Source organism: Triturus cristatus, chromosome 2_1 (assembly GCF_964204655.1).
Source record: "Triturus cristatus chromosome 2_1, aTriCri1.1, whole genome shotgun sequence".
Taxonomy (NCBI): domain Eukaryota; kingdom Metazoa; phylum Chordata; class Amphibia; order Caudata; family Salamandridae; genus Triturus; species Triturus cristatus.
Window position 1 is genome coordinate 92,087,619 of NC_140581.1, and position 20,991 is coordinate 92,108,609.

The following is a 20,991-nucleotide window of genomic DNA, read 5'->3' on the forward strand; positions in this document are numbered from 1 at the left end:
TTCTCTTATTTTCTTGCCTCTTTTTGATGCCTTTTCAAACGTCCTTCCTTTGCGTTTTAAAGGGGGGGAAGATATGTGGTATCCTGCTGCTGCTCAGCCAGAATGACTGCATGATGAATGGCTGCTCAGCCCTTCATCAATTGGATGAAGGGCTGAGCAGCAGGAAAGCTGCCCCTGGTGGGGCTCCTACTTCGACTGTGACTTTATCTCTCTGTATCTAACTTACCATCTCAATAAATCTATGTGGAAAACTACCTGGCTTGAAGCGTCCTTTCATCCATACTACAGCCGGTTACAGAAATTACTATAATCCTGGTAAATAACAGCGGGGCCTATGGTGGCACTTGACAGACCCGCCACAGGGGCAGTACGAGGGGTGTGTGCGGTAAGAGATGATGAGGAGGTCGGAGGTGGTGGTGGTGGTTTGCATGGGTGTGGGCAGAGCAGACTGTCGCCTTCAGAGGGGAGGGGGCCCCTGGTGGCGGTCGTTTTGTTCACATGCGTGGGAATTGCTGCTAGCCCAGCAGGAATGTTGCTAATCTGCGCACGATCACAGCATTCCTACTCGCACGGTCTTTTTTTTTGCATATTTATATAGCGCGAACTCGACCCGAAGGTATTGGAGCGCTTTACACGAGCACCGTATTTACATTGCACATTCAGGCACGGGGAGATTAAGTAGATTAAGTGATGTGCCCAGAATCACAGGATGTGGACGCGACCCCGAGGCTCGAACCCTTGTTTCCAGCACCAAAGTGGGCAGTCTAGCCGACGGACCACATCCTCTCTCCCAGTGAGCTCGTTCTGCGTGGCACTTGGTGATAAACGGCTTGGCGGCGATCCAAGGTTTGGAAGGGAGCAGCAGACGCCCGCAGCCCCTGCTTTAAACATGATGATGTGGAGTGGGCGCTTAATGTCCGTCCTTAGGCACTTCGAAATTGAGAAATCCTTCCCCGTATGCGTATATAACGTATATCTCGCCCGCTGCTGTGTTTCAATGTACGGGCGGGCAGCACGGTTCAGTTAGTGAAGAGGAGAAAATGAAACTCCCTACCGCCTCTCTCGCGCATGCGCAGCTGTGGCGCGCGTGCGTTCACCGTGCTCAGCTTCCGGGATCTGTAGAGTCTGACCCCTGCCATCTCTGCATGTACTTCCGCCAGCCAGGGAGCCTGACCTTCCATGCAGAGACAGGTACGTGGCGGTAACAGGTGTTCTCTCTTCTTTACAGGTGCCCAGGTCCTTCTGTCCGTCCCGCTAGGTGTCCTCTCCCCCTGACATGTGCCCTGAAGGTATGTCAGGTGTCCTCTCTACCTGTTATGTGCCCATGAAGACAGTCTTAACTGCCAGGCGCTCTCAACAACACCTGCCAGGCGTCCTCCCTCTGTATGTGCACCTGACCCGTGGTCTGTCTAACTGTCAGGCAGGTCTGTCTAACTGTCAGGCAGCCCTATCTGTCTAATTGTCAGGCATCCCCTCTGCCTGAGGTGTGCACCTGAGGTCTGTCTTACTGCCAGGCAGCTCTCTTTCATGTGTACACCTGAGGTCTGTCGGTGTAATTGTCAGGCGTACTCTCTGCCTGAGGTGTGCCCACGAGGACTGTCTAAGTGTCAGGGGCTCTCTGTTCCCGACTATTGCCGGGGGTTAGTCATACCCATGCCAAGCGTTCTCTTTCTCATCTAGATGTTCTCTCCCTTTGACGTGTATCCCATATCTATGCACCTCCCGCCCCGTGCCGGGGTGCCCTTCTCCCTGGTCAGTGCCCCAGGCGTCTCTCTTCCAGGTGTTCTGTTTCCCTAAGGCTTGCCTAAGGTCTTTCTGTCAACATACTCCTGCCTCACTCTTTAGTGTCCACTCTCCCTGACAAGAACCCAAAGGCTATTTATCTTCCCGTGCTTTCTCTCTTTATTCTATTTGATGCTTCCATACAGGTGTCCCATATCTATCCACCCTCTCCCCGCGCCTATGTTCTCTCTCTCTGACAAATGTTCAAGGTCTTGCAATCTCTGCATGCCTGGCGATCCATCTCTTTTCCGGGCGCTCACGCCTCCAGGTGTTCTCTCGCCCTGTCAAGTGCTCATGGTTAGTCTGTATATCGCCCAATGCCATGCGCGCTCTCTCTCTCTCTCTTTAGTCTAGGCGTTCACTCTCTCGTACAGGTATCTCATAGAGATCAAAATCTCCCCCCTGTGTTCTCTCTCTCTGACAATTGTTCATGGTCTCCCTATTCCTCATGGCTGACGTTCCCTTCCCGGTTATTTTTTCTCTCTCTCTCTCTTCCAGGTGTTCTCACTCCCTGACACATGCTCAAGAACTGTCTATCTCTATCTCAGTGCCCGGTGTTCCTTCTCTCTTCAGTCTATTCTCTCCCTTCCGGTGTTCAGTCGCCCTGTCAAGTGCCCTAGGTCTGTCTACCCACCTCCCAATGCCTTGTATTCTCTTTCCCTTACATATGTCCCTCATCTATCCATTTCTCCCCATGCCAGGTCTTCTGTCTCATCCTGACAAATGTCCAGCTTTGTGTTCATTCTCTTTCCCAGATAAGTGCCCAGGTCTGCCTGTTTGTCTCCCCATGCCTGATATTCTCTCTCTCTCTTCCAGTTGATCTTTCTCCCTGACAGGTGCCACAGGTCTACTCTCTTACCCTGACAGTTATTCTCTTTCTTCTAATCATTCTCTCTCTGTTTCTGTCAGCCTTAGTACCACAACCCCTCATGTGTCATCTCTCCCTGGCAGTTGCCACAAGTTTTGTTTCGTCTTTCCATATTGTCTCTGCCAAACGTTCTCTTTCCCTGGCCAGCTATATCTCTATTTTACACACTGTGTGTTCTCTGCTAATGGTCACAGGTCTCACTTTTTTTCCGCTCTGTCAAGTGTGCTCAGCAGCTGCGGCCAGATGTCCTCTTTTATATACAAGTGTCCCTTGTTTAGTCCTGTCTTTCTACTCCAGCTGTTCTCTACAGACTACCTCTCGAAGGATGGCTCTCCTCTTCACACAGTAGGTGTCCTCTCTCCCCCTTATTATTATTTGTTAGGCGCAAAACAAATCATTCCCAAGGGGATTTCTCGACGCTACAATAACAGGCAGAGCAGAAGCGGAGACAACTAGTTAGTGATTGAACAGCCAGGTTTTAACAAGTTTTTTTAAATTGCATGAGGTTAGTGCAGGTGCGAATATGGTCTGGCAGTTTGTTCCAATGGCAGGGCGCCAGATACGAGAACGAGCAGCTGCCCATTCTGGTTTTATTTATCCTCATAGGACACAGCAGCCACTAGATCTCAATTGACGGGAAGGAATATACGGATTTAGCTTATTTTTTAAGTAGCCAGGACCATTCCCCAGTAGTGTTTTAAAGACCAGACACAGAAGCTTAAACACTGCTTGTTATCTAATGGGAAGCCAGTGGAGCAGTCGCAGGAGGGGTTCGGAAGGTGTTCAATAGGGCCGATTAAGGGCTAAGCGAGCGGCTGTGTTCTGCACTACCTGCAGCCTTGAGAGTAGATCTTCCCTTATCCCTACCAGTAGGGAATTTCCATAGTCTAGCCTACTCACTAGTAATGCCTGAATAAGAGATTTTCTTGCTGAGAGAGGGATCCATGGGAATACCTTCCTGAGCATTCACATCAGGCCGAAGCATGTGCCCGAGATGCTTTTCACTTGTTCTCCATAGAGAGTTTGTCATCCAACAGGACACTAAGGTTTTTCACCCATTTTTTTTTTTAGAGTATGGGGATCACCCAGCTCAGAAGGCCACCAATCAGTAGACCAGAACTCCCCCGCCTTTCTGAGTAGCAAAGTCTTAGTTTTGTTTGTGTTAAGCTGTAAAAAAAAAAATTGCAGTCATCCACGTCGCCATTTTTTACATGCAGCCTTTAAATTTTTCTCTGGAGGAAGCGGAATCTGTGTCACTGGTACTTATCAATTGTGTGTCGTCCTCATACCAGATGGTATCAAAGCCACAAGATCTAATAATGGTGGCCAGGGAGGTCACATAGATGTTGAATAAAGTGGGGTTTAAAATGGATCCCTGGGGGACCCCTTTGTCTACAGCCGTGGTTTGAGATGTAAACGAGTCTAGTTGGACTAGCTGTGTTCTGTCCGCGAGGAAGCTTTCAAACCATTTTAGCATCATTCCGCTGACACCTATCTCTCGTAACCTTTGTACTAGGATTCGATGAGAGATGGTGTCAAACACTGCTGACAGGTCGAGGAGGATCAATGGTTGGTGTCCCCTTATCTAAGGCGAGCTTAATCATATCCGTTACTTCTGTTAAGGCGGATTCAGTACCATATGACGGAAGCCTGACTGGGAAGGGTCAAGTAAGTTATTCAATTCAAGAAATTCAGTTAACTGCGTATTAACTGATGCTTTCATAATTTTAGGAAAAAAAGGAAGAAGTGATATGGGTCTATAGTTCTGCAAGTCCTGTGGATCGGCCAGTTTTTTTTTTTTAGTATGGGTCTTATTCGAGCCTTCTTCCATTTCTGAGGGAAAGTGGCTGTGGTTAGTGATAAGTTACAGACTTCAGTGATAGAAGCCACAAGGGCCGGGCAAGAGCTGAGATGATGAAAGGGGGGGCTGGTCAAGAGGGGAGCCTGATTTTATTTGTACTAGTAAGGGCTGGACTTGCTCCAGAGTGATAGCATAAAAAACTTCCAATGGGGGAGAGATAAGATCTGGAGCTTCATGGTTATGTGATGCTGTGCTAAGTTCCTCCTCTATGCTAAAAGACGTATAGAGTTTATTGATCTTTAACTTGAAGTGATTTGCAAGATCATCACAGAACTTTTGAGTCAAAGGGATAGTAGGATTATTAACCCTCGGGTTGGTGAAATCTTTAAGAATCTTGAACAGCTCTTTGGAGGAATTTTTAGGTTCACTGATTCTAACCCCTAGGTGGTATCTTCTTGCAGTTTTGCACTTTAAGTATGCTCTAAGAGCCGTTTTATAGGCTATTTTATCTTCCTCCTGTTTTGATTTCCTCAATTTCCTTTACCATTTCCTACAGGCAGCTTTTTCCTTCTTTAGACTGTCGGTATACCATGGTGCAGGGCTAACTTTTCTCAGGTCTTGCCTACTTTACATGGGGCAATAGTATCTAGAGCTTTTGCCAAAGAGTCCTCTAGCGTTCCCAGTGCCGCGTCACTGTCCGCACAGTCCTGAAAGACTGGCGGTTTAAAAGCAGAGGTGAATGAGGCAAGGGTCACCTTCCTCCATGGTCTCTGAGATCCCAGGATGTACTGATGTTTGGTAATAGCATTAGGGATTTTTAACGATAATTTTAGTGCAAAATGGTCTGTCCAAGTCAAGGCAATGGGAGGTTCCACTACTATGTCCTGTATATTAGAAAATATGGTATCCAACATGTGTCCTGCTATGTGGGTGGGACTAAGTACTTTAGGAGAGAGACCAAGAGATTCCATATCTGCTATCAGACAGGTGGAATCAGGGTCTGAAAGGATGTCTAAATGATTAAAATCTCCTACTAGTAGAAAATTATCTGCATGCAAGGTGAGGGGAGCAAGGGATTTCCATAGTGATGTGCCAAAAACGTTTTTATTTTCACCCGAGCACGATAGACCACACCTTCCATCCAGTTCGGGCCATGTGCGATCTCCAATTTGAATGCCATCATCTCTAGGCTAGGGGAGGAGATTGTGTCCAAAAGCTTGATGCATAAAGGTAAGCGGGTTGCACTGGCTAAACCACCTCCCTTCTTCCCCACTCTGTCAAGTCTAGAGACTCTGTACTCTCCTGGAAAAGCAATAGCCACGGATGAGGCGGCAAGCTTATGCAGCCATGTTTCAGTGAAGAAACAGATGTTTGGTTTACAAGTGTCTAACAAATTCCAGATTTCAACCGCGTGTTTGGGGATGGACCGTGAGTTAAGGTACAGACCCTGTAGGCCATATTGTTTACCTCCCTTCTCATACATTTTCTTACTGGAAGAATTATTGCTTAAGCCTTGAGAGTTTGTGGGGTGAATGTGAGAATGAGTGGCCTAAGGGGGTAGAGGGTTGCCAGGAATTGATTGCATCTATAGCAATGGCCAAAAAGCGGGCCACTAGTCAGGGATGTTTTCCCCTTTCACCTTATTTTTTTTATATCGATATTGTTTCCAATCTCCACGAGTCTATTTCTGTCTCACTCTGGTTCCCCAGTGCTTTCCAGGTGTTATCTCTTCATACTAAGTACCTAGGTGTGCCTGTCACTAGTCTTCTCTCCAGGGCAGAGGCCTCAGGCTTGATTCTGTCTTTCCATGCCAAGTGATCTCTCCCTCGTCATATCTATCCCTCTCTTCACATCGAGGTGCTCTCTCTCCCCTGCTAGGGGTTTCCGATTAGCTCTCTCCCTTTCTGTTAGGAACTCTCAGTCTCCGCCAGTGAATCGCTCCCTGCCAGACTTATCGTTTTTTCCATTCGTTGTCTCTCTGAGCTGCTAGGTGCCCCAAGTCTAAGCTATCTCGTTCTGTCATGTTTCGCTTTATGGCAGGTGTTCCTCGACGTATGTTCTCCCCCACTGCAAGATCTTCATTCAGTAGCTCTGTATTCTGTATCCTCTGTAAGATATAGTATTCTGCACCCCCAGGTGTTCCCCCTTCCCTTCCCAGGTATTCTCTCCCCCCTGACACCTTCAATTAAATCGGCTGGTGTTCTCCCCCCGCCCAGATCTTTCTTTCTACCCACCAGCTGTAGGTGTTCTCACTTGCCATGTACCTGTGTGCCGCCAAACTGCAGGACAATAATATTCAAGTAGCTCTTTCTTGAGGTCGTCCAGGGTAAATGTGAAGGCCACATGTTCGAATTCAAAGAAAACAAATTGAGCTTTAATGATTTTGGTGACTGTATACATGCTTTCTTGTTTAGCTGACTGAATGTGCAGTACCCAGGGATGTGAATATTAAGTGATGTTCAACACGGCCTTCGGTGCCTTTTGAAGTAATTGCTGAAAACATACTGATAGGTTTACAGAATTGATATGACTTCATTCTGTGCAGTTCAGTCATTCGGGAATGAACTATTGCAAAGGAAATTAATGTGCACAATCAGCCGAGCAAGCCCACATATTTAGATATAAAATTGTTGGCATATGTATATATGTATGTAAGGTGTATTTATAAAGCGTACTGTGACCAGTCCTGGCACTGAGAGTCGCTACTGTCATGCTGAGAAGCTAGGGCGGACAGAAATGAAGGGAAAGGGGTTATTTTAATCAGATCAGCATTGTTTTGGGAATAAACAGGTCTTAAGGGCTTTCCTAGAGGTGTAGGTTTAAGGTTCATTTACTGTGAGAAGGATTATGAAGGCTACAATGCTTTTATGATGCACTAATAATTTATGCAGGATGCTCGTAATAAAGTTCTTATCGAAGTGGGTTCGGCCATTACAGCTTTGTTACCGGCATGGTTAATTGTTTGCTATCCAACTCTCAAATTGCCCTGTAACTCAATGTAGGGACTAAGGAACATTTGACTGCAACCAACCAAATATTTACCTCCTTTGTAATGCAGTTTTAGGTCTCTTAATCAAGAAATGCCCAGTAAAAGGGAGGGCACTTGTCATTGCCTCCTGCAATGTTGAAAAGGTTCACAGGCCTTTGCTGTTGTGTAAAAACATTTTCTACTGTGCAACAACCCAAGGGTGCCCGATGCTTTCAGAACAGTTGCAATGCCACTGACATGTAATTGTTCGGCAGTACCATATAGTCTTTATTTTTGTCTTAAACCCAGTGTGGCATTGTACTAAGATTAATCAATTGGAAAATGTGGCAAATGTTTAGTCCACTTCAAAGCTCGCCCTGCTGTGAACTTTGTGGGATGGTTTCAGACATAAAGGCCTTGTCAGTGAGTGCCTGCATGGGAGTAGTGTGTCCAATAACTTTCTCCCTACAGGAAGCCACTGAAGGTGATGTGTTGGAAAATTTTGGTTCCAGATTTTGTACTTCATGCAATCTGTATCGACCAATGTCTTCAGTAGTCCCATATAGAGTGTAACACAGTGCTAAAGTTTCACTCTTATATTGCTCAGGATTGATAAACAGATGATCCTAGGGTGTAATAAACATCAAATATGGAATAGCCCATATCAAATGTTACTTCTCACTATCTTGTTGATATGTTTTCCCTAACATAAAATTAATATCGCGTACCTTGTACATGAGTTTGATAGATAGCTTGAGACATTTTTCTGTGTCTGTTTTGAGCCAGATTAGCTTTGTTAGACTTAACTTTTTTTCACAACCAGCCATAGAAGGACATCATTGTATAGCCTTGTCAGATGCCAGCCAGCGTCTTTAAGCAACTACTGTGTATGTCCATGGCTCGTAATAACTCTCCACATTCTTCCCACGGAACCTGACTAGGTAGATGCTTTTTGATATCTGTCTGAAGTTCACAGCCATGTTATTTTATTGGGGCGATGAAGAGCTACTCTGTATTACTGTTGGGCTTGTCTTGTGAAAACGAGCTCACTCTGTCCCTACGCTCTTACAGCCTTCACTTCCTCTTCAAAAATCAAACCTTCTCCAAACGCCATTGGTCAAAGGATTAAAAAGTTATTTTTAGAAGAGGTTATAGAAACTTGGCATGTTAGTAACCAAGTGAGAGACGAGCAGCTAAATATTTCAGATCAAACCATAGGCGGTAAGGTGTTGTGGGTGTTTTTTTTTCTTCAAATAAACAATGAGGGAATACTTGGTGAGCTAGAGTTTGCAGTATAAGATAAAGTGGAGGCAGTGCTACAAAGGTCATATTTGTGTAAATTGTTTATTAATAAAAAAAGGACCTGCAGTTGTTTGAAAGGAAAAGCTGGAGGACATAAACGGTGCAGAATAAAAAAGACAGTCAGTGACAGAAAGATGGGGTGAAGCTGGCAAGCATGTGTAGTTTGTGGAGCTGAAGTATTCAGTGGACATGTCCAACATCCGTTGTCAGACTCGGTCTCTGAATATGTTACTTGCTAGGACAAGAGACTGACATTTTCAGAGAACATAAGCAAAAGTGCTGAAGTGGGTGCAAGGGGTTATGGGTAGGTGTAAATAACCTGCCTGAAAAAAATACCGGGGCAGGTAAGAGACATGTCCTACAGAATTGCCTACCTAAAATACATGAATTAAGAATGAATAGGTCCAGCAAGTGAATAAGTCCACATTCTACTGAGACGTCCCATCCTTACCCAGTTCCCCCATTTCTTTTGGTTATTACCCTTCTTTTATCATGTGCAGAGGTACTACGTTTTTTCTTTATGTATTTTATAAATATCACCCATGTCCCTTTTCTCTTTCACAAATGCCACCTGTTCACAGGACATGGGGACCTTAGGAGGAAAAAGTCCCTGTGGCCCAAGGTCAGCCTGATCAAGGTGTAGTAACACCTGCCTAAGCCTTTGACAAACGCGTTTCATACTAGAGCTCTCCTCCCGACCTAAATGTTGAAGGCAGGACCCAGTAAGACTGTTTGAGAAATTGCTGGGGCACAAGGTTGTCACACTGGGAGTTTCCTCAGCAGAAACGTAGTGACGGATTATTGATCGGACGTTGTGACACCACAGAATGGCAGTTTTCCTATTATTCAATTTCCAGTGGAGCATTTTTTATTTTAATCCCTTACAGGGGAGCAGTAATGATGAATGTTAAAAAGTCACTGTATCATGTGAAAACTTAACTGCTTTGTTTCCATGTTTTTCAGAATGAGGCGCGCACCTATATTGATATTCTTGGCCTGGGCCTGCTTCTGGTTTTATTCTGGCATCTGGCTGTTCATGAGTGGCTTTCTGTTAATGAGAATTGAGCTGAGCAACCAAAGCAAGTGCTCAGATGCTCTTGTTGCTGCCACCCAACACGACCCACAGAACTCTCCAAGCAACTGCTGGATGCAGCGCCGCTTCCAGAAGGCTGTGATCGTCATCATTGATGCCTTAAAGTTTGAGTTTGCGAAGTTTGACCCATTGAATGACAATCCTAAGCCATTTGAGAATAAGCTGAACATCATACACCAGCTCACTACTTCTCAACCTCGTCATGCCCAGTTATACCAATTCAGGGCAGATCCGCCCACAACGACCATGCAGAGAATTAAAGGAATGACCACTGGCTCACTGCCCACCTTCATAGATGTGGGAAATAACTTTGCATCGTATGCAATTCAAGAAGACAACCTGATCGATCAGTTTGTACAAAATGGTGAGAGACTTCTACTTCTTTCGGTGTGGTGCCCTAATCTTCACATCTATAGCTGTGTCTTTCCATCTGCAACGTGCTTTTCTCTTTAGCCTCATTGTTTCACCTCTAGCCCTCTATCCATCTTGAGATATGTAGAATATATTAATAAACCAAGAGACAAAGATACAACGGCAGAACCTGCATTTGGACACAGGATACGGCCAAGCTAAATGTTACATGTATTCTTAGATTAGACTTGGATTCAAACAAAAGATTTGGTAGAATTGGATATTTGAGAAATAGTTTGTAAAGTTTCAAATCCTGCGAGAAGCTATGTAGCTGAGGCTGCCCAGGTAGAACCTTTTTCTGACCAGCAACAATGAGGTAATTTGCTTAAGCGAAATATTTTCAGATTTAGGTTTTTGAGAGCTTTCCCCTAGCTTCTGAATGTTTCCAATTGTTCAAATTCTTTTAGGGCCTTACAAAGTGTAGGAAAGCACTATACATTACAATACAATAGAACACACCTGGAACTCAGATGCTGGCTTTAAATCCGGTGGTTTCACATTTGACATGAGTAGTGGGAAAATAGAGACTGAATCTAATCTGGCTTGAGGCATTGGAGTGGCACAAGCACTGCATACACCTGGCATCATGATGGAAGCAGCTGGCTGATCATCAATGAGTCTAGCACTTGGACCTGTTTCAGACACCTGACCAGCAGAAAGAGCTGACTTTCTGAGTACCCTATGCAGACCTTGGAGTTGTCAAGCTGTGCACACAGAACAACAGAAAAAGGTGCCCTAATTGAATTAGGATAGATTGACTCAGCCTTTGGACTCCAGTGCCTTTTTTTGCGTCATGACTCCCAGGAGTCTTGGTCAAAAGCAAATGCCCTCTTATTTCTTGTTAAGCAAGGGCTCGTCAGTAGTGAAGAAAACATTACTACCACCCAGTGAGACTGCAGAGTGGCTGCTGTTATCTCAGTAGTCTGCCTGTAGACAAGCAGACTTCGCTCTTAAACCAACTGCTTTATGTATTGTGTCAAAGATGATGAGCGCTCCTGAGGATTCTTAGCAGTAGGACAATAACTGGAAAATTAGAGTATAAGGGGGCTCCATATCTACGGCTCTATTGCCTTTAAACTGTCTGATGTTGAGTCTATTATTCTCTATTGCACGCCTATAGTTAGAAAAACTGAGGTGGGTGCAGTTTAATGAATCCCCTAGGGATAGTGTAAAAAATAAGTGAGGGATAATTCTGCTCACAAAATGGGGTCAACATGGTTCTGCCTGTATCAACCCTCGAAGGTGGTGTCCGTGGCATTCATCAGGACTCAAGCAGCCCTCTCCGCTTTTGAAAAAAAGAATGAAATGCAAGAAAATTAGAATGCTACCCGCATCTATAAAGTTATATACAATTTCAGATCTTTATATACCTTTAGAGAAACAGGTCAACCTCATTTTGTGAGTAGAATTACCCCCCACTTATTTTTTACTCTATCCCTAGGGGATTAATTAAACTGCATTTTTCAACATAGGTAGTTTTCTTCCTTTCCAGTTCATTCCCCTCTGCACACCCGTTCAGACCAGACTCGTAGCATAAGTCACTATTTATATTCCATTCGCCCAAGCTCCCCTTGATATTGAAGGGTAGTAGATTGCATCTACTCCTTAAGAGGAGGGGCTCGATGATGAAGCATGCCACCGATCGGGTGGGTGAGTGCCTTCGTCCTTAAACAGGAAGCGTTTCCCACCTAATCAACTAAACGTTATTGCTATTTTCCAGTTACATTGGCCGGTAGTTCTTTTTGTGGTTATTTGCTCTTGTCACATAGACCTGGTCAACTCCAGCCTGTAGGCAACCAGAATGCACATTTGAGCAGACTCTGCAAGTGTGTGCCCGCGCTGATGTTTTAGGCTGGTACGTGTGCAGAATACTGCTGTAGCCAAACAACCTGGATGGATACTAGTGCCATCATGGATGTCTTGTAGGGAGTCCCACAGGATACGCATGCTCCAAAATAAACTACTCTAAACTGTAGTTGATGAGAAGCAATCCACCTTTATAAGACTAGTTGTTGCCTCTTAAGGGCAACCTAGAGCAGTTTTGTGAACATTTGTCCACACCTGTAGGAATCAATGGATGCCTCCTCCAGATGTATGCACATGCGATGTGAAATCCCCGGCTGAAGCCTAGCTTTCAGGTGAACTTACCTTTTCTCTCCTACTAGAAAGCCTCATCTTACAAGTAAGATTGTTGTTTTTATGGATATTTTGCCTTTCCTATGCTCGCTTATGCCCTCAAGCTTATTGTCTTGCCGCCCTTTTTGTTCAGAAATGCCAACGCATATCTTTACCCAGCAATAAATACTACAGATAATTCCCGTCTTGACCAACATACATCATTGTGAAATTCTCAATACAGGATATTGATGAGGGGGCTTCACCGAATTTGGCAGGTGCTTCACAAAAGAGAAGCAGTAATGAAACACCCACTCTTTGTTTTCTGACACTTTCCTTGAGGTTAGTTAATATGTCTTTTGAGCAACCCTGTAGGACCTCTGTCTCGGTGACCACCTACCCCTCTCCCAGCTCCACCCTCCAGCCTTTCTAGTCTCTAGTCTTTAACAGCTGCTCACTCTGTTTAAAGAGCTGCTTTAGAAGGTGGGATTCCAACTCGTTGTCCAGTGGAGGAATCCAGGCCAACATTTAAAAAAGAATAGATAAGCAAGTTAAGACCAGGAAAAATAAATGAATGTTCACCTCTATTGATCTTATTAACCCTTAGAGAGCATTTCACCAAAGCTTTTCTCACCTCATTAAGAATGGGCCAAGTTTGAGCAGACTAGAAATTCCTAATGTATAGGATCAGTAGATGTCTGCTATGCTAACACTGCAGCCTGGACGGAAAACCCTATTAGAAGTGAGGCACTTTTCTGTGCTGTGTTAATAATACTGGCTAGGCACAAGATTTACTCCTGGAATTATTAGGACAGAGAAATTCCCCTCAATTGGCATCTGCCATTTTTCCTAGTGCATGCTTAAGAATATTGGCAAACATCTAATTTCATACAGTGACGTGGGCCGCTGCACAATTTAATACTGCATATTGCTTTACCTCTGTATTTTTGTTTAACCTGGATTTTATAGGATAATGATATCGCTGTTCTATGTGACTAGAACAAGAAACAGTTGTGGTCTACTGCGGAAGAATGTGTGTGTGTGTGTGTGTGTGTTTGAGGTATAATCGGGTTGATCCATTCTCGCTTCTTTTTCTTCAGATGATATGTTTCGGGTTTGTTTTCTGGCCCCGTGTTTAGGGCTTGCACTGGATTCTTCTTTAGTTTATTTGCTCAAACAACTACAGTTTTAAGTTGGAAAGACAAGGCATCATGATCAGGATTTATTGAATGTATTTAGAGTTTTCAGAAACCTATCGGTGCTCGACTCCATCCAAAGCTGGGATTTAATGGCTCTGTTCGAGTAATCGTGCGCAGTGCTGCAGCTCCTACGATTGATGCTAATTTATAGCTGCCGATTCATGTTTTAAGACTCCTCAAAAAGGCTGTGCTTCTGCCTGCTGATCCCTCCTCACACCTGCCTTCAATTGATCCACTGTTATGCTTTCTGGAATAAATGTCCATCTGTTGTTTCAGCAAGGTGCTGTAGAACTTCTGGTTGGGGCCGCTCATTTAAAAATAGATGCCTAAAGATGGCCCCCTCATGCACAGCGAGTTGCCAGTGTCCACAAGTGGAAGTTGGTGGAAAGTTACAGAAGCAAGGAACAGTTCAGGGCAGGTGGGGGGAGGAGAAACGCAGCACCTTAATTTTAAATGAGTATGTTTTGTGGGACTCTTCGAACAAATGTTCTTTGCCTGACTTATCTGAGGCAGGTAGTCACTTTGTCATCGTGAATCAGTTTGGTTCAGAGTTTTATCCTGTATAACAGCCTTGCTTTCACACATTATTTTTAGATGCTTGACGTTATTCTTCTGTCATTAGCTACATGTATCCTGATTTGTCCCTGCTCCCACACTTTTAAACCCCATCAGTCTGTAAAATGTGTATAGATCTTTAACACCCGAGCTGGCTGCATGAACAGTTTTGTATTACTTTATTTTCATTGGGCAGATAGTTCTTAGCCATCATGTCAATGGTTTTGGTTTACATGAACTCTGTTCTTTTGCATGGCCCTACCACCTTCAGATTGTAAATATTTGACTTCTAGATGTATTTGTGTTCTCCAGCGATAAGGTGGGCAAAATGTTTGCCGGTCACTGAATTACTTGGCAGCACATTGCAGTGTTTTTTTGTTAAAATTCTTAAATCCTTTTAGATTAATTGCAGTGATTCCTTTACAGGAAAGAAGGTAGTGTTCATGGGCGATGACACATGGGATGGTCTCTTTCCAAAGAAGTTCTACAAGTCCTATTTCTTCCCTTCCTTCAACGTGAAGGACCTGCATACAGTTGACGACGGCATCCTGCAGCATCTCTATCCAACGGGTGAGTTTTAGTTAGTATTAAGATGCAATATAGCAACTTGGTGTAAGGGTTTGCAAAGCTTGCATGTCTTTGGACAGCTTTGGGCCTGTGCTTAAAGTGAGACAGGGAACCTCTCTGACCTGCAATATGGTTTTAGCCCACGCCATGGTCCAGTTGAACAAATTCTAAATCTGTGCCTTTTGACCCACAAGTATACAAGGGTTTGGGGGCAGGGGGCGGGAGGGTTGGTTCATGTGGCCTTCAGCTCAGCCTTCGACTGTGTCAATAGAGTTAGGCTTTGGGCTGAGCTGGAGTCCCTGGAGATGGATCCAACACGCATAAACTTTGAGCGGTTTACATAGAGACCTTACCGGGGTGGTCCGATTTCGTCAAGGCAGGGAATGCACCCACCCCTTTAAAATAATTTCAATAAATAAAGGTGCCCATCAGGGCTGTGTTCTTGCCCCCCTTTTATTCATCGTGTATATCAGTTGCCTAAAGTAGGCAGTTATTGATATTGGAGCCGACGTCCCTAAAGCAGGGGGAAGAGCTGTACCAGTTTTACTATATGCCGATGATGCGGTTTTAATTGTCCACATGGCAAGGAGCCTGCAACGCTTGGTAGACTCGTTTGTGGATTTTATGTGTAGCATGGACCTATTTACAAATGTAAAAGATCACATTCTTTTGTGAGATGCACAAGGACGCTAGATGCCGTAACGCCTCAGCTAAGTGTTCGGTATTATCCAGGATGGAAAAACTTTCCCGATGTCTACAAGGCCAAATGTGTCCTGATGGCTACCTTTGGCAGTGAAGTTTGGGGAATGCTGTTATGGACTTTATCCAGGTGATGGAGAACAAATTCCTGAGAAATATACTGGTCATTGGTCAGGGAATCTGCTCTGAAATTGCACATGAAGATTTGGGTATGCCATATATTGCAGCTCTTCTTTGTCCCCCCCTCACCCCCTCCTATTGTGGTGTTCAGTCTGGTACAAAGAGGATTTGTGTTTTAATAAGATCATACATCAGGACGATTTGCTCTTACATAATGTGGCTCACATCACATGGTTACAATATTTAATAAAATTGTTCAGGGAACTAGGAAGTGCTGGCCTATATTAACCCCTTGTGTGCCACGCCCTTTCCCCGCCCTGTGCCGGGCGTTGCATTAGCGGGTGGGGTTCATGACGAGCTGGACTCGTCATGGGCACAGCGCAACCGCGGCCCATGACGAGTCCAGCTCGTCATGGGCACACAAGGGGTTAAACCCAGGGCATAGGTACAACAGACCTTCTTCCAAAGGGTAGCCATTGAACAGGAGAACTCTGCATTGATAAAGCAGATCGTGCGTAAGTACGCCTTGGTTAAGTCTGTCAGTGGAATAGAGCCCTATCTTCTCCTGAATATGTCCAACAGGGTCTTTTAACATTTTTAAGGCTTGATATTTTCCAGCTGCTTCTGTTGCAGAAGGGGGCCTGGTATGAACTGCCTAATTTGCGTGTTTGTAGTTGCGATAATACCTCGATCTGCGACTCCATACATATTGTACTTGTGTGCTCATTGCTTTCTTATTATTGTCACAAGTATATCAGGCCTCTGTTGATTCTGGCACATTTTAGGCAAATTAGACCGGCATGCCTCCTATTTAAAGCTGCTATGACACCAAAAGTATGTTTCTTTCTTTTCTGTTTTATCTCTGGTGTCTTATCGACCACCTATTGAGCCTGTAATGTTGGGCACTAGCTGCTGTTGGGATACTGTGGGGGTACGTAGCCCTATTGATTTGAACTGCTTTTATAACTAATGTTTTGATTACTTTTTATTCAATGTGTTTCATCTAAGATTTTATCTTGAGTTGTTGCTGCTATATATGGAGTTGTACATTTTTATATTTACTGTTATATGTGATGTACACTTTTATGATTATTAACATAAAATGGAATAAAATGAACTGAACAGTGCGAAAAGTGAGACTGCAGTTTGAACACACAGAAACTGACATTTAAGTACAGATCTAATTTGGAGCGTTTCAATAGTTTTTAGGTTGGATCTGTTTTCTGAAAGGATTTCAAGTATTGACATCATGCATTCCATGTAGTGGAACAGCATGTAAGTGACCTCCATATTTACTCGTGGGCCTGGTTTCTGGTTGGTGGAGCAGTTTGAAGAGTGCCGCAGCCAGTGTTATAGCACTGATCTTTTACTGTACCTGAGTGGGGCCCTATGTAAACTATTTTATATCTGCTTGCAATCCGGGTAGCCTTCACTGCCCAGTGGAGGGCTTCCAAAAATTAGTGATGGGGCTGCTCCAACTACTGTTTGTGCTGATTGCTAGCAGGTTTTAGGGCCATTAGGTTTTGCAGAATAACAACATACAAAACATTATAGTAGGCCCTTTCCAATGATGTAATGTATATGTAAAACATTTTGGCTCACAAATGTCGAGTGCTAAGGCCAGTACAACCAGCTTGCAAGGTGTCAGAAGTAAATGAAATTGCACCTGTCCCAGTAGGAAGATGTGCAGACTACTTGCATACTGACAGTTCTGCTTCAATATCATGCTCCTGTAGGATTTCCGTTTGTAATGGAAAGGCAGCTCATAAGTCTGTGAGAGTGGATGAACAGTTACTTCTGGATCCGTAACCATTTGTTCTGCCCCTGATTTGCAGGCTGGGCTAATGTGCAAGTGACACCCAAGCTCCCAACATGCATTTTGGAAATGAGTTTAAATCTTCTTCAATGTAAATGTGAAAGCTGCTCAATGCCTTTACCCACATCTACAAAGCACTCTACAGCCCAGGTCCTGCCTACAAGAACAGCCGTAGAGAGAGAGAGAGAGATTAGATAGATAGATAGATAGATAGATAGATAGATAGATATATCCTCTTTCTTCTCCCGAGTATTTCTTTGCCACTCCTTACCGAGAGCTGCATCGTCGCGGGGGACCTCTCGAGAGTAGGTCCTAAACATCAATCCAATAAAGACGACGCCGTGTGCGGTTCTGAAATTTATTTTACACTGCCGTTATCAAACGCGTTTCAACTGCAAAGCAGCCTTGTTCACTGATAGCGAAATTTTGAACGCGCAGCCATTTTAAAGTGCTTTACGTGCTTGAAACCAAATCACATGGTAAACTACAAACGTGATAGATGTGAAAACAGACTTGTAGTTTTTCAATTTCACAGGCATTGTATACCAAATATCCAGTCAAATTCATAACGCAACTCTCGCATATTACACATCGTTTTTTCATAATTAGTGAGGAATAATTATGCAAACCAATTATTTCCACTGTTTTACAAATAAAACTGGAACATATCAAATGAAGCGCATTTTGCACTGGTGCTATGTTATCACATTTTGCAAAAATGGGCTTTTCAATTTACGCGCTCATCTTAATAAATCATCAATTTAGCTCCAGTGAGCTTTCATATATTACTCACTCTTGCATTTCCCAACATAAAAATTGCAAAAACGATTAAAACTAATACGCCCTAGTGGGCTTGCATATTCGATTTGTTGTGAATTCATTTCTTGATTTTCTGGTGAATGTTGTGACTAACAACCTTTCATTACTGTCTAAGTCTGCTAAAAAGATATTTCTATACATACAAATAACCGCCTAATGGCAATGACTTTCGCTCGGGGGGCGCTGCGTTGTACTCCTCGTTCTCCACCACAATTTTGCTGAAAAGCGCAGTGCTCCTGACCGAGAGGGTGTGTCCGAAGCCGGTATCGGCATAACTGGCTATAAATCCACTACCAGTGTTCACCTTGATACAGACAAAGGGATTTAATGAGCATATTCCCAGCACAAGCATTGCAGTCCGTGAAACACTTGGGCAGACGCGTTTCTAGCCGGAATGGCCGTCATCAGTGCTGGTCTCACAGGCTGATAGATTCACCTTCAAAAGCAGTCTCTCGGCCTCTCCTACTTAGTACAGGTGGATATCGTTACGCTTTGGACTCCAGGTGAACTGCATGATGGTACTTGCAGTCCGACGTGGTACCTCATACAGTGATGGGGGATTCCAAACATCCAGTGATGCCCCAAAATTGTTGGCGCTGGACTGTATACTGCCACAGTTCTACTGGATATGTTGGTCCAGCTCACGCCCCTGTCTGTATCCTCATCAGGCAGCCACACGCTGCCTCCTCTCTCCCCTCGCTGAAATAACCGCCTAATGGCATATATACACACACACACACCTCTCTCATACCTGCTCCTAAAGCCTAGAACCACCTCCCACAACACATCAGAGCCACCTCTCGACTTCTGCAAGAAGCTAAAGATCTCACTGTTCAATAAGGCTTCCAGGGCTGGCCTAACTCACTGACTGCAGAGTGCCTAGATACCCTCACTGGTGGTTAGCATTTTATAAAACCACTGATAACCTAACATAACCATGTCACTGATCATTCAAGAATGCTCTCTGTGACCTCCGGAGGAACGACTGAGAGGGGACTGTAGCCAGTGACATGTCAACAGGCAAACCCTTTAATATGCAAATCACAGGCAATTGGATGATCAGAAAAGGTAAGAAATTATCTGTGCACATGAATGTTGTAGTCATTGGCAAGAATGCTGTGTAGAGTGGGGCACCAATATAGATACTGTGTGGTTGGGGGTGGGCAGAGTTGCTGTGGCAACGTAGGAACACGAAAGAGGACTGTGGTGGTTTATGAACAAAAAGGGATGTTATGGGCCTTTCAGAACAGTCTGAGGATGCCGCTGGGGGTTGGAAACAGACTGGGCTGCTGCTGGAGGTTGAGAAGAGATTGGGGTTGCTGCTGGAGATTGGGAAGAGACGGTATGCAGCTGGAGGTTGGGAAGAGACGGGTTGTAGCTGGAGGTTGGGAAGAGACGGGATGCCGCTGGAGGTTGGGAAGAGACGGGATGCCGCTGGAGGTTGGGAAGAGACGGGATGCCGCTGGAGGTTGGGAAGAGACGGGATGCCGCTGGAGGTTGGGAAGAGACTGGATGCCGCTGGAGGTTGGGAAGAGACTGGATGCCGCTGGAGGTTGGGAAGAGACGGGATGCCGCTGGAGGTTGGGAAGAGACGGGATGCCGCTGGAGGTTGGGAAGAGACGGGATGCCGCTGGAGGTTGGGAAGAGACGGGATGCCGCTGGAGGTTGGGAAGAGACGGGATGCCGCTGGAGGTTGGGAAGAGACGGGATGCCGCTGGAGGTTGGGAAGAGACGGGATGCCGCTGGAGGTTGGGAAGAGACTGGATGCCGCTGGAGGTTGGGAAGAGACGGGATGCCGCTGGAGGTTGGGAAGAGACGGGATGCCGCTGGAGGTTGGGAAGAAGCGGGATGCTGCTGGATATTGGCAAGAGACTGGGGATGCCGGTGGAGGTTGGGGAAGAGATGGGATGCCGCTGGAGGTTGGGGAAGAGAGGATGCCACTGGAGGTTGGGGAAGAGACGGGATGCCACTGGAGGTTGGGGAAGAGACAGGATACCGTTGGAGGTTGGGGAAGATATGGGATGCCCTGGAGGTTGGGGAAGATATGGGATGCCCTGGAGGTTGGGGAAGAGACGGGATGCCGCTGGAGGTTGGGGAAGAGACGGGATGCCGCTGGAGGTTGGGATTAGACTCGGGATGCCACTGGGGGTTTGGTATATGCTGGGGATGCCGCTGGAGGTTGGGCAAGAGACTGGATGCCTCTGGAGGTTGGGAAGAGATTGAATGCCGCTGGAGGTTGGGGAAGAGACTGGTTGCCTCTGGAGGTTGGTAAGAGACTGAATGCCGTTGGAGGTTGGGGAAGAGACTGGATGCCTCTGGAGGTTAGGAAGAGATCGAATGCTGCTGGAGGTTGGGAAGAGATAGAATGCCGCTGGAGGTTGGGACTCGACTGGGGATTCCACTGGTGGTTTGGCATATGCTGGGGATGCCGCTGGAGGTTTGGCATATGCTGGGGATGCCGCTGGAGGTTGGGGAAGAGACTGGAGGCCTCTGGAGGTTGGGAAGAGATAGAATGCCGCTGGAGGTTGGGGAAGAGACTGGATGCCTCCGGAGATTGGGAAGAGATAGAATGCCTCTGGAGGTTGGAAAGAGATAGAATGCCTCTGGAGGTTGGAAAGAGATAGAATGCCTCTGGAGGTTGGAAAGAGATAGAATGCCTCTGGAGGTTGGAAAGAGATAGAATGCCTCTGGAGGTTGGAAAGAGATAGAATGCAGCTGGAGGTTGGGAAGAGACTGGAGATGCCACTGGGGGTTGGCATATGCTGGGGATGCCGCTGGACGTTGGGGAAGACACTGGATGCCTCTGGAGGTTGGGAAGAGATAGAATGCCGCTGGAGGTTGGGAAGAGATATGCCATTGGGGGTTGGGGCGAGACT

General features: G+C 45.4%; 1 protein-coding gene across 2 annotated transcripts in view; it reads left to right on the forward strand.

The window, feature by feature from the left end:
• Positions 1 to 1,086: 1,086 nt before the first annotated feature.
• The window catches only part of PIGO (phosphatidylinositol glycan anchor biosynthesis class O), a 114,461-nt gene continuing 94,556 nt past the window's right edge, over positions 1,087 to 20,991 (forward strand). For both annotated transcript variants that reach the window (XR_014969485.1, XM_085628137.1), the window contains exons 1-3: positions 1,087 to 1,191; positions 9,685 to 10,178; positions 14,521 to 14,664. Coding sequence is in view for 1 of the 2 variants with exons in the window: in XM_085628137.1 (XP_085484263.1) it covers positions 9,686 to 10,178; positions 14,521 to 14,664 (637 nt within the window). In the remaining variant the exon portion in view is untranslated. The remainder of the gene's footprint in view (positions 1,192 to 9,684; positions 10,179 to 14,520; positions 14,665 to 20,991) is intronic.